The sequence below is a fragment of the Glycine soja genome, chromosome 8 (assembly GCF_004193775.1).
Source record: "Glycine soja cultivar W05 chromosome 8, ASM419377v2, whole genome shotgun sequence".
NCBI lineage: Eukaryota > Viridiplantae > Streptophyta > Magnoliopsida > Fabales > Fabaceae > Glycine > Glycine soja.
In genome coordinates this window covers 644,300-663,566 of record NC_041009.1, presented here as the reverse complement: position 1 = coordinate 663,566, position 19,267 = coordinate 644,300, and the positions used below count along the sequence as shown (strand labels likewise).

General features: G+C 31.2%; 1 protein-coding gene and 1 pseudogene across 2 annotated transcripts; one reads left to right on the top strand and one right to left on the bottom strand.

Moving 5' to 3' along the window:
• The first annotated feature begins 503 nt into the window (after positions 1-503).
• On the top strand, positions 504-4,629 carry LOC114424715 (annotated as a pseudogene). Its single transcript, XR_003669061.1, has 5 exons — positions 504-566; positions 702-1,122; positions 1,359-1,580; positions 2,565-2,682; positions 3,314-4,629. The product of XR_003669061.1 is annotated as a transcription factor ICE1-like (transcript).
• Positions 4,391-9,200, bottom strand: LOC114420982 (auxin response factor 2B-like). The gene is made up of 15 exons (XM_028386716.1): positions 8,838-9,200; positions 8,652-8,764; positions 8,412-8,507; positions 8,246-8,302; positions 7,985-8,140; positions 7,778-7,862; positions 7,578-7,668; positions 7,307-7,471; positions 7,075-7,194; positions 6,837-6,912; positions 6,576-6,747; positions 5,539-6,473; positions 5,267-5,457; positions 4,965-5,168; positions 4,391-4,846 (listed from the first exon to the last, which is right to left on the bottom strand). Exons 1-14 carry the CDS (start codon positions 8,962-8,964, stop codon positions 4,997-4,999), a joined length of 2,556 nt encoding a protein of 851 aa, XP_028242517.1. The 5' UTR covers positions 8,965-9,200; the 3' UTR covers positions 4,391-4,846; positions 4,965-4,996.
• Positions 9,201-19,267: the final 10,067 nt, after the last annotated feature.

Sequence of the window (19,267 nt, the reverse complement as noted above, 5' to 3'; positions counted from 1 at the left end):
GTAGTTGGATATTCATTGTTCAGACTCGAAACTACGGTAGAATAACTTGGTGTCAGTCAATATTTATGCCCTTTCCTTGTGCAATTTCTCACCTCACCAAACACAATCAACAATTATAGCTAGCCTCTTGTTCTTTTCTTCTGTTGTTGAATTCCCCTACCCCAACCAAAAACCCTTTGTCGGAACACAAAAAACAAATGATGTCTGGTTGGATGCAAGACACAGCAGAAGAAGAACAAAACTCTGCTTCATGATGAAACTCAAACGCCAACGCCAACGAATTATGATGCGTGCCATTTTGTGCTTACAAACCCATCTCCTCCGAGATCCATCAAGTGGTGGAATGGCGGCACGTGCCCAACAACATCACACATACAAGGGAAGACGATGACAACGTGATCTTCTCCACCAACAACGTTGTTGCTGCTGATATTTATTATAATTTGCTTCAACAACAACCATTGCACACTACTAACCTCAAGCCCACCTTTTATCCTTTAGAGATGACTTCCCATGTAGGATTTCTTGACCCTCAAGCTTCCTTCACTTCCAAAGCTGATCATGATGTCTTCTTGAGCTCAAGTAATAATAGCCTGTTATTAACCCTTCCAAATTTGAGCTCAAGCATGTGTCAAATTACCCAACAAGGATTTTTGGGTTTCAAGAATATTATTAACTCTTATCATGATCATGTGGCGTAGGGTTCTAGAAAGGCCTTGCTTCGGTCCAACAATATACTGAGACCCCTTGAATCGTTGCCCCCATCAGGTGCACAGCCAAAACTTTTTCAAAAGAGATAATTACTGCAAAGGCAAGAGTACTGAAGTACTTGTTGATAGTAAGAAGAGGAAGACGTGTAATAATATTATTGGAGAAGGTGGGTCGGGGTTGAATTATGATTCTGATGAGATCAGTGATGACAATAATAAGATGGAAGAGATTAGTGCAAGGAACGGTGGAAACAGCCCCAATGCCAATAGCACCATCACTGGCGGTGTGCATCAAAAGGGCAAGAAGACGTGAATTCCTGCTAAGAATTTGATGGCTGAACGCCGCCGAAGGAAGAAGCTCAATGATAGACTCTACATGCTGCTGAGATCCGTTGTTCCTAATATTAGCAAAGTAAGTAGGACTTAGATTATACAATTCTTCAAGGGTTTTTAGTATTGTTATTCATGTTAGAAGTGGAGTTTCACTTCAGTAATCTGATGTAATAAAGATTTGCATTAAAAATATAGGGCTTTATATTTTATTGACAAATAGACAATACATGATTCATCAATACTCACTAATAAATCAATGCTTTATTAATTGTTACTATTGGATGGTTTGACAATTGAGTTTGGTTTAAAATAAAGATGGACAGGGCTTCAATCCTTGGGGATGCAATCGAGTATTTGAAGGAACTTCTGCAAAGGATCAGTGAGCTTCGCAATGAATTGGAGTCAACACCTGCAGCAGGTGCCTCTTCAAGCTTTCTTCTTCATCCTTTGACACCCACTACTCTACCAACACGTATGCAAGAAGAACTTTGTCTCAGCTCGTTGCCAAGCCCTAATGCCCAACCTGCTAGTGCTAGGGTAATATTGCTTGCCCATTTCTGGAACTTGTCTTTTTATTTAATTTGCGCACAAATATATATATATATATATATATATATATATGATTCAATTCACATGGCTTACATGATTTCTATTCCTATTTCTGGTTATGATATTATATATGGACACGACAAGAGATATATTTGTTCTGTGTGCTTTAATGAGAGGGTGAGCTTTAATTTTGGTTGTTCTTGGAATGGTACATGATTGCATCGATAGAGTATCTTTTGTCATTAACTTTTATCTTTTTTTAATAAAAAATGTAACTATATAAAAGAGAAAGAGGATTTGTTTTAAGGCTAAAAATATATAAACTTGAATGCAATATTTTCATATTAATTGTTATGATATTTTTAAATTGCCAAGTATTATTCATATTCGTAAAATAATAATATTTTATTTATTTTTATTTCCACCGTGAAGAACGAATTAATAAGTTATACTTCTAGAAATTAAGTTATTTGCTAACTCAATCATATATAACTTCTAGTTTTACTATTATCTTATTTTGAAAGTTTCAAAAGTATTCCTAAAAATATTAAAATTCAACTCAACAACTTTTAAATATACCGAAAAATAACATTATGGATTTAGTATTCATTAGAAATTGATCCCTAATAATATAATAATATACCTGAAATCAAATGCCCCCAAAGATTTTTCTTTATTAAAGTATCGTTTTCTAAGTAGATAATATATAAGGAATGGGACAAGTTAAATATTATATTAATTTTATAACTTAGCTCATGTCATAGTTATGCCAAGCATTTTATGAATATCTTTTACAGTTAACAAGTATTCTAATCTCATTTGTCAGTGAATAAAAAAATTAACAGATAGATAGGAAAATAATTAGTATTATTAGTATTATATCATCATAAGAGATAAGAGAATTTCTTGATGATAACCATTGAATTTAATAGTTTTATTTGTTTGTTTCCCGCCAAATATAAATATATATAGGTTGAGGTTGGGTTGCGCGAAGGAAGAGGTGTAAAAACATCCACATGTTTTGCAACCGGAAACCCGGACTCATGCTCTCGACAACCTTGGATAAGCTATGGATATTTTCAGAGCTGAGGTTAATTGTTTACTTTTCTTTAATCATTAATCATCATCATAATAAAATCAAACCATGTGCATCCAGCTCATTGGGTTTATAGCATATATAACATATTATCCAATATCCACCTGGCAACTACTTTCATGTAGAAATTACTTTAATGAATATTATCGGTGTAAAAAATTATGGTTGATAAAATTTTTTAAATAGTTATTGTAAAATTTATAACATATAGTAGCTTGTATTTGAACATCAGTGTTTTTTTTAATACAATTAGTGTATATTATTTACTCTGTGAGTACGTAATGTTATTTTTTTTTTACTAATTCTCTTAATAATTTGTAAAAATAAATATTGAATGAAAAATTAAATTTATTTGGTGTTTTAAAAAATATAAAATGCATTCAATCCTTCATTTACTAAATAGAAGGATTTGTAATACGCTGTAAAAAGATTCAGAACTATTCATATTATATTTCATGTCCTTAATTGGAACACAGAAGTGTTAGTTATTATACTTTCTGCTTCCCAGGAACATTCCTTGCTTTATTATTAAGGTTACAATTTCTGTTGGAGATGATACCTCTATGAATTTAAAATCATGACTATTATGAAGTGATGAGTTGTTTTTTTCTTCCCTCTCTTTCAGCAACGCAACGAAGGTCAAGATGTTCATCCGGAGAAAATAAAAGCAGTTTTGTTGGATTCAGCTGGTGGCTTCCATAGCATGACCTAATGGCAAGAAACAAACTACTGACACTGCCTTTCAAATTAGTCAATTTAGCAATCTTAATGTTTTTAATGCTCAAAATTCAAATGCATTATACAGGCTCTTTTAACTTCTGCTCAGCTGAATTAGGAGAAAGTTTATTTTACCAATTAAAAGCACTACTATTTTTGGCGCCTTTTGCATATTCAAAGTGAAACGAAATTTGATGATGGTCTCCACTCAGTTTAGAGACATTCTGAATATGCATATGTTGATGTCAAGCTTGTTTCTACAATTTCATTGTCTTCATTGTACAATTAGTAGGTACAAAGCTTTAATGGACTGTTTTCTCTATTTTTTCCTATTTCATTTATCGCCAAAAATGAAAAGGAGAAAAAGATAAGAATAAGGATAAACGAAAAGAGCTTTTACCAGACAAAACTGAAAATTCAATGCTGGCTTCTGAAGAGGTCAGGATAAATGGGGTCTCATGCATCAGCAGCAAAAAATTAAAGGTTTTGCCAAAACACAGTCCCCACTGTAGGCTACTTTTAATCTAGATAAGTAATGAATTCCATGGGCCAAAGCTTGTTAGACATAAAGGACAAAACCACGGAAATAATGAGGTCCACAACGTGCACATACAGAGTATGTTTCTCTAGCAGAAAAGTACAATCAATTAATTTATTTTTCTTTTCAAAAAACATTATTATTGGTCATTCATCGATGGTGCTTTCAAGGAATGAAGTTTTATCACGTAACCACGTTACACATCCCAGAGAGAGGACCACACCACAACTAGCAGTGTCATCGCAACGATAAACCACAAATACATTTCACTAGAATTTTCAGATCCAAGTGTCCACTTTCTTCACCCGTGACATGACATCAACTTCAATCTACGCCGCTCGCTCGAAAACCCTGGGACAAGATATGACGGTAATGGACTCACCAAGGCACCTTGAAGAGGCAAAATTTAATTATACATCTACCCAAACGCATGCTAAGATTTTAATATCGACAATCATTTCCACGAGTTCAGCATACTGGCACAAATAAGAGACAATCATGTTTAAAATCGCCCTTGTATATCAACTTAATTACATTAACGAGTTCCGGTACTAAGGTTGCGAGTAAAACTATGTACAAGGTAGGATTGTTGAAAAATGCAAAGGCCGATACACTCCCTTATCACCTTGCACAACGCACAATTCCGTACTATACTACTATATTAGGAGTGTATAACAGGGAAGGCATATATACTACTACTACTACTACTACTACTATTAATTCCACGACACGGTCCAAAATTGGATGGATACTCATTCATGCCATCCATATTCTGATTCCAAACACAAGCACTCACTTGATAAAACAGTCAGATTCAGAATTAGAATTTCCTTCTTCAGGTCATATTCTCCAACTAGATGGCTTTATGACAGTCACCTACTACTTTCCACTCCAGTCCGGAACCTGTATCAAATCAAAAACATCTTTCTACCATGAGATTCTTCTGGAAAACTTATTCGAAATTCATATATGGACAAACATTTCATGCGGACAGGGTAACACCATTGATGGGTTAAGTTACCTGGAAGCTATGGAAATCAAATCTACGAACTATCAGGTATCTGAAGATGAATGATTGAGCTGACACTCGATTTCTTGTGCGTCTGCTGCACCTTCACTGGCAGATTGATTCTCTTCATTCTTTGAACTCAAGGTACCCGGGCTCATTTTCTGAATCTCCTCTTTGGGGTAGATATAAATTTTGCGAACCATTGCAACAAATTCCCTGATTTAAAAATAGAATTATGCAAATGATGCGTCATTGTCAAGAAATTTTTTTTACCATTACTGAATAATCAAAGATGTATGGTTAGATATTCTTACTGCCACGGATCATCACCAACAAGCATCATATCTCCCTCATTATCAGTGTAGACAATAAGCCAATCCTTTTGTGGAGAAGTTAATTCACCTCCAAATTCGAATAGTTGATCCAATTCAGTAATTAATTCCCCATAATCACTGAATTTTGTGAGGTCCACTGACCTACCAAGTGCAATACCCTTCTTGTGAACCTAAAATAAAAGCATTTGATTAAATTTCCATGCAAACTTATTGCTGTTATTTAGTTAAAATCTGATATTAACGGGACTTACTTTAGTGCAACTTCTAGCAGAACCACTATGAGATTTTGCTTGTACATCTTTCAGATGTGGCTGAGAAGTTTGTAACACCTTTTCGTGGTCATCAATCAGCAGACCATCAGCTGGTTTTGAACCCCTAGAATGCTCAGACTTCTGATCATTTTCAATTGCACGTTGATGGTGTGATGCTGTATGCATGTGACCAACTGACTCACTTGTAACATTTCTTTGTGATAGAGAAGGCTCTGATGCAATGGGGCGGCTACTAAGAAGTGAGATGCCAAATAGCTTACAGTCACTGTCTTTCAGTTTTGAAACCTCACAAGGTTTTCCTGATATTGGTTTGGACAACAGTTCTCTTGAACGAGGACTCTCATATTGAGTTGATGGTGGTGGTGGCATCAAAAAGCTTCTATGGGAATGCTCAACTTTATGTCCATGAAGCACAGGGTACTCACCAAATGCACTACTATACCTCAGATTCCCTCGTACTTGGTAAGCTGTATCACCGCCTTGAGCAGAGCCTTTTAAATTCGAGTCCAAGAGATTCAGTGATAGGCTAGATGGCACTCCAGGCCAAGGACTAAGAACATTATGTTTGCCTTCACGATCCAGCAAATGTTTTCTACTAAGGTTAGCTACAGGACCATTTTGATCAACAAATGATGGATGGGATGAATGATCTCCGTGGGCCCCAAAGCCTGAAAGTAGATCTGGATATGTTGGTTCATGCCTTCCCATTGACATCCAGCTGTCTGACCCATACCTTCTTGAGGTAGAAACATCAATCTTTTCATCATCCGTGGCAGGTGGCCACACACCAGACTTCTCTGCCGTATCAGATTCGTTGCTTTCAGCAAAATTACCTCTCAAGGTCGAAAGTTCTTGACCTTGCAAGACCCTTTGAAACCCACTTGTTGGCAAAGGATCTACGCTTACTTTAGAAGCTGTTAATCACCGATAACAGATCAGGCTTCACATAATTACATATGTTAAGCAAAGATGAAACTCAAATAAATATCAAATATTTAAAAGCAACCTATCCATACCTTCACGAGTAAGAACCGAGGAATCTGGGGATGATGGAACCACATTAGATCGAGGCCTTTTAGGCCTGGGCATTGGTAGAGGATTCAGAGCAAGAGGAGCAAGAGCAGGCTCTATCTTCCATTGTGAAACTCTCTCAGGACGTGGTATGTTTGATGTTTCATCCCATCTCACCTGGAAAACACATCACACAAGGAAACTCCATTATAACATTTCCAATTCAACAGAGACACACAAGAGTGACATAAAAGCCAGAATGCAACCTTAAGACTTCTCCATTTGGACTTTGGCCACCTTTTGGTATCAGCATCTTCAATTCCAACAATGGTACCAGTAAACCTACAGATTTATCATGCCAAGTCAAAGAATTTATTCTATTCAAATTATATGTTTGATAATAATACAACACTGCTCAGTTACGTAGACAACAATGGAAAGAGAAGAAAAGAAAATTAGCATAGGCGACTAAATTTTTTTTGAGAAATCACTACACATTCATACCTTTGCTCGGGAGCCTCTTCACCTTCAAACCTCATTTTGAACCGCATCCCAATGGTATAATTGTTTTTGAGAGACTCCATGTATTGATCATAGGGAACAATAAACTCTGCTGGACTAGTCCTGTAAAACAAATTTGGCAACATTCCCGTACATGAGTAAATCCTGCCGCAGGGATTCAATTAAAAAAGAAACCCTCAAATCATTCATTCATGTGCAAGAACAAGGTACAAACCTGGGCTTGTAATACACAGTGAACATGGTGCCAGTCAATATGGCATGCCAAGCAGTTGCAAGAACACCGAGATGCATGCTGTGGCTTGAGATAACTGATGATGGAACATTACCCTGTTGTCTCATTGCACGCCTAACACCAACTCGAAGTTCCCCATTCTCACCCCTGAAAGTTTCTAAATTAGTCGGCGCCACCAAATAGAATACCAAAAAAAAGCATAAAAAAAAAACCAGTGAAATCTAAAACCCTATCCATTAATTAACCAACCAACCTTAAAAATATAAACGCATCCCCAGCAACTAGTCTCTTGGAGCTGACAAAAACACTCCAACCACTTTGCAGCAAGTGTCTACGCGGTTGACCTGAAATTAACTCAACTCGTCCATCAGTCATATAGAAAGAAGAGAAGAAAAAAAACAAGATAAAAAATGAACTTAAAAACAAGATCTGTAATTAGTAAATAATAATTACCCCGAAAAATATGCCTGAATCGCCACTCGTTGGCGTGCAGATCCTTGGCCACCAACTCCTGGGTAGGTGGCTGCTTTGACATGTCCTGTCAACAAACACCAAACACCAAACAGGGGAAGACTCCCCCAACTTGAGCAAAAGGAAGAAACAAACAAAGCAAGCACGTGGAAGTAAACGGAAAAGGGTAAAAAAGAAGCAAAAACCAACCAGCGGAGGAAGGCATTCATCGGCATGTCGCCTCAACACCGAAAACCCACCGTGTGTGCTCGTATCAGACGCCGTCAGCGTTTTACAAAACGAATGCACGTGAAACCTAGGAGGCGGCGCCGGAGGACCCTCTTTCTCCACCGCATTCTCATCTTGCTATCATTCGGATCCCACAAAAAAAATAAAAACACATCAGAACGACGCCGTTGCTCAATTACTCCGCACACAGAAACTCACAAGAGATTAGATAAATTAACTTACATTTGGCTCAGGAAGTAAAGTCACTTGAGCAAACACCTCATCAGTGTCTGGCTCCGCCTGAATTTTTTTTTTTTTTACCAAAAACGAAGTACCATAACATTAAAAAACAAGTTCATTTACAAACTTAGCTCTTGAAAAACAGAGATAATTAAGCGTTGGTTACTACCTTGAGCATGACGTTGATGACCCGACAGAGGATCTTGGGTGGTAGATCGTAAACCGGCATATGCTGTTCCGCTACCTGATTTGTGGACGCTTCCACCTAATGCGTGTTTGTGCCATAAAAACAAACACTCACTCGTCATAAATAGAAAGCCATCAAATTTCATTATAGAGGCAGCCAAGTCCGAGTTCGTGAGAAACTCCACCGAATCTGAGTTCGGAGGAACAGTTATGAGTTACCTACCTGCTCGATGTGTCCTTGAGGAAAGTAGAACACGCGCTCTCTTTCTCTGGGCACCGTCACCAGAGGACCTGCACACGCGTGCCACAGCTCCCTGTAAAGCGCAGCTTCCGCGTCTGAAACCAAAAAAAAACTTGTTATCGTCACGCCAAACACGCCACAAGGCACACGCAGAGGAAACCACGTTACCTCTCGCGGATGATGATGATGAAGAAGCATTCTGAGCCTCGCCTCCACTGTTTCTAGCATCACCAGAACTGTTATCTCCTTTTCCGTTCACCGAATTTCCCTTGATCGATACCTCCGACGTCGCCATTTTTTTTTTCAGTTCAATTTCCTCACAGATCTATCATATAGGACATGGCAGGATCGGAAACTCCGTTTTCTCTTCACTGAATTCTCAAACCTCGCGAGGAAATAAACAGACACGAAGCAGCACCAATTCCCAAAACCTCTCTCTCTCTACCTTCAATGGACGCCGTCTTTGTTTCTCTCTCTCTTTCCGTCTTTGTTTCTTTCTCTCTTTCTATCTTTCTTAATTTATATTTTAGTATATATTTTTTTTCTCTGGGCTGATAAATGGGTAGCATTGCAGCACCAGGAACCACTGTCGGGGGGGGGGGGGGGGGGGGGGGGGGGTGACTTAACCAGAGTGGTCAAAAGAGCGTGCAATGATTTCAACCGCGGTCAGTTCTTAACCAGTCTTAGCAACCGGCTTTACCGGTAACGGCGTTAGGATAAGTGGAGAAGGGGAAGTAACGGCGTGTGTCTTGAGGGTGTTTTTATTGGGAAATGGCATTTAACTTAACCATGGTTTGGTGATAAGAAGTTTGATGCGGCAGGGCAGTAGGGCACCACACACAACTGTGAAGACTGAACAGCAGTTGTCTCCCCATTTTAATGCCATGCACATTCACATCTTAATCCAAGCTCCCTTTATATCTAGGATTTTTTCTTTTTATTCCTTTTCCGTTCACCACTCAACTTCCTTATTTTAACACTCATTAATATTTAATATTATACTCGCTGTCTTCTTTTTTTAACCTATACAATAAATTTACTAGTATATTCAAATCAGGAATAAAAGTGGTTTTAATATTGTGAAGGTCCTGCATTTTTATATCAATTAATTTTATTTTTAAACTTTATAATAACGTGATTTTTTCTCTTTTACAAATATTCGTTATGTTTTTAAATTTAAAATAACTAAATTTTCATGTTTTTTAGAATCAAATTTATAACCATAAAATACAGAGACGTTCGTTACACTTAACCAAAAGTATAAAAACTAAAAATATATATTTTCTTAAAATCAAATTTTTGTTCTTCAAATTTACTTTACAAAACAAGAGTATTAATAAAGTAACTGGACTACTATTAAAGATTAAATGCACTAATAATTGATAAATAAATTATATTTTTTTACAAGATTTTATATTTATTTTTAAATAATCAAATTAAAATTATAAAAAGATAAAGACTAAATATGTTTTCACTTAGACGTTCCTTTAAACTAGAATTATTACATTATTACATATGTCACAAATTTCATATACACCTTAAAGTTCTATCCTATTTCTCATACGTTTCTCACACAAAAATACGTAATAACATTCATTTTAATTAGTCTTTTAATGCATCATAAAAATATTAATGCATGTTGTAATGTCTGTGTAACTCGTATTAAAATCATTATTACATAATAGACAGAAATTTAAATGATTTTTTTTAAAATATACTCCCTTACGCATTAATTTAACTCACTAACACATTCAGCCACGATAATACTAACATCAATTTAAATTTTTGTCATAAAACTTTAACGGGAAAAAAAAAAAAAAAAGACTTTCTATCTGCTGAGGATAAAAGTCAGAAAATCATTAAATTTTATCATTCAAACTTGGAAAGTCCAGCTAACAGAATATCCCTTTAAAAAATTCGGAGTTGAATTCGTTTTGCAAATATTGCTCCCTTTTACAAATTTTTACCTTATTTGACTGAGTCCAGAAGCTATTCCGTCAAAAGCCGAATAAAACTTGGTCAAGTTAAAGAAAGTTTATGAAGAATATGCACGCATATGCAATTGTGTATACTCGTCAGCTAAGAGTTGAACTATATTTCCTTATTTAATACGGAAGTATTTCTATTTTTAACGTTATGAAAGGGTCACAAAGCTTGTAGAGAAGATATGCACAAATACGTAGAAAGATATTTTATGCATTATTTGGTTATGCTCTCCGATCATTTATGAAATTATTTTTAAAACTCATGGATACGTGGGAATTTTAAATATCAATTTCTCCGACCACACAAACACAGAATTAGACTGCGTTAGAACGTGTTAGTGACACTTGCAAATATCTGATGAAATTGCCAATTATTTCATTAATCAATAACAATTCTAATTGTTATTTGTTTTCTGACTTTTCTCTCTTTCTTGTAATTGTCGCTCTGTACTTTCTTTCACACATTTTTTTCCTGATGAATTCAAACGACTTCCTTCTTAAAGGGGTTATAATCCTAGGTTCAACCATATCTTTGCTAATTTATAAATGAGAAAAGGTGAACACAAAAATCAGATTACACTGTCATATGAATAATATTTTCACAAATTTTACAGAATGTATACACATCATTGTTTATATATAGGACTTATAAGAGGGATTTAGTGATTTGTTTATATATAAGAGTTATAAGATTTTGAAAAACATTATATGTTTAAATTTTTTTATTAACATTATAATAAAATTGATAATTAATATTTAATTATAAAAAATTATTTTTATATGTAAAAACAACAAAAAATCGATGATTACAACTGCAAAGAATCATTACAATTCTATTGCATATATAATATACAGATCAGGGAATACAAGTGTACAAAAGGATGTGTGTTTGACAGTGAGTATTTGTTGAGTTGAACTACCGAAAAAAATTCTTCATGGACTATATTGACTAATGCTAGCCACGATTCATACATGCGTCGAATTTTCACTTGCAAACTAATTACAACACGACACGTCTTCTTGCAACTATCTCCATATTAAATACATACTATATATTTTTTTAATTATAAGACATATTAAATTTATCATTTATTTATATTATTATTTTAAAATAAATTTTTTATTTTTTTATTTACTATTTATTTTTATTAATATTTAGAAGAAAAAAATAATTAAATACAAATATGTAGAAAAAATTATTAATATATCTAAATTTTTTTAAATAATTTTATAATTATGGAAAGAAATAATATACCGCAAAAGACATATATATATGTTGGGGGGGGGGGGGGGGGGGGGTGGGGGGGGACAGATGATTAATGCAATATTACATGATATGGACGCCCTAACAACTATGAAATTATGATTTTATAAATAATACATAAAAAACATTTTAAACTTTATTAATTCTTCCTAATTAAAGTGGGAATATTTAATCAAACGAGTATGACAAAGTTGAAATTACTTGGATACTTTGGAGTAGTTGCTTAGCAATTTCGTTGCACAACATCTCGTCTTGCCTCTCATATGAAAACAACTAATATTTTATTTTACTAATTCTCTCTTCTAATTCAATTCAAATCTATTTGTTTCCTCTATGTACACGGTTGGCAATTTAAAAATATTATTAGTATATAATATAGGGTGGTCAATGTATAATTTATGTCATCGTTCATTAAGATGAGTTGAACCAATCAACGCCTAGTTATGTATTTGAACATGCACCAAAAATATGCAGAGGCCAGAGAGCATCGTACTTGTCACACAAATAAAAGATAAATAAGTAAATAGAAGGAAGAATAATTTTAAAACTAACGAGGAATGAGAACAAAATCTCTCCCTTAATTTTTTTCCCTCAGTCTCTAAAGAAATAAGAGTTAAGACTTAATGCATCGTTTACAAAGAGATGTAACGCGCACGTTACGGTTTCTCTATTAAGTAAAATTTATGTAAACCTCGTTAAACATATAAGTTTTATTTCTCATTCGATAAGTTACATTCTCAAATTAATAATACTCACATAAATTTTAACTAATATAAAAATAATATTACTAACAACATTTTAAATATACCTATTACTCCAGGCTTTAATCTAAAAAAGGGAGATGAGTACATATATAAATATTCCGTAACGGGTAACCTAACTAATTAGTTTTTTCTTTAAAAAAAAAAAACTTCCCTTTGAAGTTTCTTTGTCATCTTTAATTTTTAAAAACATTTTCTTACATTTTTTTACTTATTCAAATAATGAATAAACCACGTGTTAAAAAAAGAAACTAATCAATTGTTAGGAAAATATTTGTAGACTTTTTTTGGTGTTTACATCTCAAAGAGAAATAAGAATATGGGAAAGATAAACGATTAATATATTTGATGATTTAATATGATATAAAAAGTTTGAGAGATATGGATGAATTATTGGTATTTTAATAGTAATTTAGAGATATTATTCTTACATACTTTACAGTTATGATGTCCTATTTTTAACTGTTGGCTAATTGATGAATCTGACAGAACAAAAGGACAGAGATAAAAAAGGGATGGCTATAATAAGAAATTCCAATACGGAATTATGAATAAATGATTTCCAAATTACTATAAATTAAAATATTTAAAAATCAAATAAGAATAATATATATATATATATATATATATATATATATATATAAATTTGATCTTAAATATTGATACTTTTGTAGGTTTGTTGATTTAAATTTAGTTATTTATTAAAAAGAAAGGAAAATAAATGGAATTGTGGGAAGAATACAAAGCATGCCGCCAGAAATGGATACAAGACACAGTAAAAAAAAGAGAGAGGGTAAAGGCATGTCACGTGGAGACACAGACTAGAGATTAGGGAGGGGACCCACGTGTATTGTGATGGCACTATAGAGCACAAAGCAACAAATAAAGGAATATTCTTTCGTTTCTTTGTCCTCTAAATTTTCAAATAAAAAAGCAAAATGTCAAAAGACCATAGGCGCAGCCTACTGCAATTTTCCAACCTCCCTTCCTCTCGGGTCCAAGGTTAAGGCTTTATTTCTTTTCATTTTATATTCTATATTATATTTTAGGGACTCACTTTTTATATTCTTTTCTTCTAAACCACACACTTTCTAAATTACATATTTGATATTTTATGTTTTGGTTTTTTTTTCAATTTGATATATTATATTTAAAATTTTAATTTATTCTTTTTATGCTTATAAAGTGAATCAAAATAGTTTTTATGAAACAATAAGCGTTTTTAAATTTGAGGCGCAGTTTTTTTTTTTTTTTTACTGATTTGAGGTATAAAAGTTATTTCATTAGACATACATTTATGAAAACTATAAAGTTTAACCGATGTTTAAACTAAAAAAAAAGTGATAAACATGCCAAAAAATAGTCTCATTAACAATTAAAAAATAATTCAATATTAGTTATTTTCACTATGTTTTCTGCAGTTCATATATTGTTTGAAAGGTTTTAATATTTTTTAGTCTTTAAACTTTTTTAGATTTATACTTTAGTCCTAATCTAAATTTTGAGGGGTCAAAGCTTCTGAACAAGTCTTCATCATCACTTTTATTTTTTGAAGTTTAGTAGCAATATTAATTTGATGATTTTATAACGTATTGGCAACCTAAACCTAATGACTATTATGTCATCAATTAGTTTTGGTGATTTTTTAAAAATTGTACTTCTAATCTTATATTTATCCAAAATAGTTCATGAGCCCGACAAATTCCATGATAACATGATAAATCATTAATCTTTGTTATGTTGTACTTATTGAACGTTTATGCTTTACAATATAACTAAAAGTCACAATGAAATAAAAGATCTGAAATTTTAGCCAGTCAAACTTTAAATCAAAAACTATAAATAAAAATAAAAAACAAGAATAAAAAAAACAGTAAATCTTATTTAAAATAACATTCTCATTGTACATGGTTTTCTAGGAATGTTTCATACTCAAGCTTCCTACAAAACTGTTCTCGTGGAGGGAGATGCCAATTTAACTTTTTTGAATTTTAAAAATAACTTCAGTGTAATAAAAATGCTACATTACTCTTGTTATATTATTTGATATGATAAATAATTGATTTTTTAAGTACGGTGAAGATCTTTAATTTCCAATAAACTCGCGTATATAAAATATGTTTAGTTGATCATAAATATTTTTTTAAAATATATATATATTTTTCCTTCACTCATGTGCAACTTTGTTTATTCCTTCTATTAAAAAAAAAACATCATTTACAAGATTCATAATTAGTATAAATCATAATTGTTGAGTATGAATTCTTTTTCATGTACCATCATACAAGCACAAACTTCAAAGAGGAGCTCTAACAATACACTTATTTTACTATATTTTTTATTAATTAAAATATTAAAAATTACAAAATCATGAACAACATATAAAACGTTTAATAAATTTATCCTATATAATAAATTGAGGTTAAATAACAATGCAAAACTGTTTTTCTTCATCATCATCACTACATAAAGATTAAACTTATATGTTACTGTCCTAATGATTCTTGTTGTTTGGTGAATGATTTTCCCTTTTCTAAGTCCCACACTGAGATTTTTTATAAAAAATATAATACATTTGAGATAAATATCTCTGACTAAATAGTAACTTTTATTAATATATTACACCAAGGGAGCATATACTTTAAAAATGCCACAAAACACACTGATTGTGTTTAACAGACTAATTTCAATCCAGTGAAAAAATCACAACACGCTAATTTCATTGCTTAAATGCATGTCGAAAAACATATGTCAGTTTTAAAAGAGTAAATTATATGAGAAAAAAATTATATATTAATAATGTACAAAATTTTACTTGATTTATGATTAAATAATATTTTTAAGCTATTTTATACTATCAGTGTTAAACTCTTTAGTTATTTAAGTATATTTTGTTTCCCATCATTTACCGGTTTTAGAAGTAACATATATTTCCCTTCAATTATTTATGAATATTTTTGTTTGCTTTGGTGGTTAGCTTTCAATAATTATTTTGGCTATTTTAAAAATTATTTTTAAGAAAATAAATTTTCTTTTCTTTTAAACAATGAAAAAATAACATCTAACATTTTACGTAGATCTTATATATTACATTCAACTCCTTAGTTGTTTGAAAATACTACATCGTGTGTCCCTATAAATAATATTATAAATATTAAAGATGAGAATATAGGATATAATCTAAAAAAATTTAAAAAGTGACAATATAATTTGAGTGTAATGTTTATATACTCATTGGGTAAAATAGTTTTATATTATTATTTAATCATAAATTAATAATTATATATCATTTAAATTATTTTAAGATAATTATTTTTAAAAAAATTATTCTTTTTCTCATATTTAATATTTTGAATCAATGATTGTTTTACTAATTTTTAGGAGGGATTAAATTTATTGCATAAGCAGTTAATGGATTTGTAGTTACAAATTTGTAAATAAATAAATATTAAAATTTATAATTAACCAATAATGTGCGTTGATAAAAGCACCAATGGTCTATTACTCCGACAAAAGAACAAAATGTAATTAAGGAGGTGCCCTCTATTTGACGTGACATAAACGTGCACGTGTTTCAACTATCATCTTCTGTGGATTGAATTAGAACTATGACAAGGTAGATAGAAAAAGAAAACAAGAATTAAGACAAGTCGAAGGGTGACAATGGAGACATGAAAAAATGCGAATTGAAATGTGCGTTATTTCTTCTACACCTGTGAGTGTGAGGAAGGAAAAAAGAAACACTCCTAAAGCTATTTTTAGACCAACGGATTAAAAGCAGAGACGTACAAATTTGGGAATTTCAAGTCATGCACTCTTTATTGCCTAGCTAATGTGTCCTCCCCCATGCTTTCATTTTAGAGAAACACACATATCACACATGATTCTTTTTCTTTCTTTTTCCCCTGCTAACTACACATCATACGACTCTACTATAAAGCCTGAGAAGATTTTTTTCCCCACTAACTAGTGTAATTCAATTTCAAAACTATTGAATTAATGCAAGTTTATTTAATTTTATCAAAATGATACAAGACTTGCGTTTTTTTTCTTTAAATATTTCGTAAGTGGAACATGTCATCATTTCTGACTTGGATATTGTTTTAAAAAATAATTCGTTAGGCATGACATGTTCAACTTAACTGATTTATTTGTTTTCTTTTTTTAAAAACTGTACAAATTTAATAATTTTGAATTTAATTTATGCTGTTTTAGTATATAAAATAAAAAAGTCTATGGCGATGATTAAAAAAATTATTAGAGAACAAAAATCTTTACGCTATTGGGTTGTCGACATGAAGTGGATATTCGGAAAATAATAACCGGACAGCTCACGTAAATGAAATAAATAGATATTATAAATTTTAAAAAAAAGATAAAATGACAAATTTGATAATTTACGTGATAAAAAAATGTGCAGAAAATAAGATTAAAAGTCAATATAATACTACTTTATGCTCAGTATACACGTGCATGTCCTATTTTATATATAATTTTTGTAAAGTTTTTTTTTAGGTTGTAGAGTCTTTATTGAAATAACAAGATAAAGAAAAAATAGCGTAATTTTTTTCAAAAAGAAAAATACAGTGTGGCCGACATTATACAGACTAGTTTGACGTATTTACCCTTATAAATGGTCAAAATTGCAATGCTCACCGGAAATCTTACAAATTTAAGCACGTTTGGTTTTAGCATACTTAAACCAAATAAATAGTATTTTTTAAAATATAAGTTTTTAATTTTTTTTATATTTTTTTCATTTTTATCTTTAATATACTCATTAAATTTTTATGATTTTTGAAATAAATCATAATTTTATTATTTTTTATTTATTTCAACAATTGATTTTATCAAATAATTATAATTTAATAAGTTAATTTTTTAATTTTCAATTTCTAGTTAATTTTTTAATTTTTATTTAATTTTTCAACTAATTTTGTGAAAAATAATCTTAATTTAATCAAATAGGTTATTTTTTCTTAAACGTCCATACATATTGCTCTTAATTTTATAATCTTTAATATATTACTAATATGATTATATAAACTAAAATTTTAAAATATTTATACTATAACATATGAAATAAATATTACTTGATAAACAATTTTATAAATGATTATTGAACATGGGGCCCGCTCTTACCAAGTGACATAGTCACACTTTGACTCAAGATTTTTGTTTAAGAAAAAAGAGAAGAAATTTAATTATGAGTGATTGGTGATGGCGGTGGCATGGGCCGCAATGTTGCTAGTTGCACCAAACGAAAAGAAAAGATAAAAATAAAATAAAATTAAGATCAACAGTGGAAAAGAAAAATTTGTGCCCTATTGCAGTTCAAAAATATATGGTACAGGTTAGTGTTTATTTTTGGAATTTAATATTTTTTATTTTATAACTTTTGTAAGATTTATATTTTTAATTTTTTTCTCACTTGGTTTTAGTTCTTTAACTTTTTTGTTCTTATTTTTGTCCGCATAAAAACTTTGTTTTAGGGCAACAAACTTGTTCATGTAGAATATAAGGTTCAATACAAGTTAGATTGAAATAAAAAATATGTTGACAGGCAAAAGATGAAGTTGTGTGATTTTTTTGTTCTTACTTTTGTCCGCATAAAAACTAAGGAACTAAAAGTAAGAAAAGAAAAGTTTGGAGTTAACCAGTAAAAAATATCAAAACTTAAAACATAAATTTCAAAAAGTTTGAAGATTAAAATATAACTTTTGTAAGATTTTTATTTTTAATTTTTTCTCACTTGATTTTAGTTTTTTTTAACTCTTTTTGTTCTTACTTTTGTCCGCATAATTTTTTTTTTAGGGAAACAAACTTCTTCATGTAGAATATAAGGTTTAATACAAGTTAGATTGAAATGAAAAATATGTTGGCAGGCAAAAGACCAAGTTGTGTAAAAAAGCATTTCTTACTTTTGTCCGCATAAAAACCAAGGAACTATAAGTAAGAAAAAAAAAGTCTGGAGTTAACCAGTAAAAAATATCAAAACTAAAAATATAAATTTCAAAAATTTTGAAGATTAAAAATATAACTTTTGTAAGATTTGGTTTTTAAAATTTTTTCTCACTTAATTTTAGTTATTTAACTTTTTTGTTCTTAATTTTGTCCGCATAAAAACGAAGGAACTAAAAGTAAGAAAAAAAAAGTTTGGAGTTAACCAGTTAAAAATATAAAAACTAAAAACATAAATTTAAAAAAGTTTGAAGATTAAAAATGTAATAAATCTTTCTTTTTGTTTATTTGTAAAAGAAATATTAGGAATAAAAATTTGATAATATTTTAACATTTTTACTAAATTAAATACTAATTCATTTCAATATTTTATGAGTTGATTTTATAAATATCATATTTTTTTTGTCATGGGTTAGTGAGTATAATATTTTTTAATTTATTGAATAAGAAATTAATTTAACCTCTAATCCGTGATTGTCAATAACAAGAGAAACGTTTGAAAAAAAAATACAGAATATTTTATTAAATACTTTATATCTTAATGTCACTTTTTATATCCTATTAGAAATCCAGAGGCAGTCTTAAAAAAAAAGAAAAAGAAAAAGAGGAAAGAGGTAGATAGTTGTG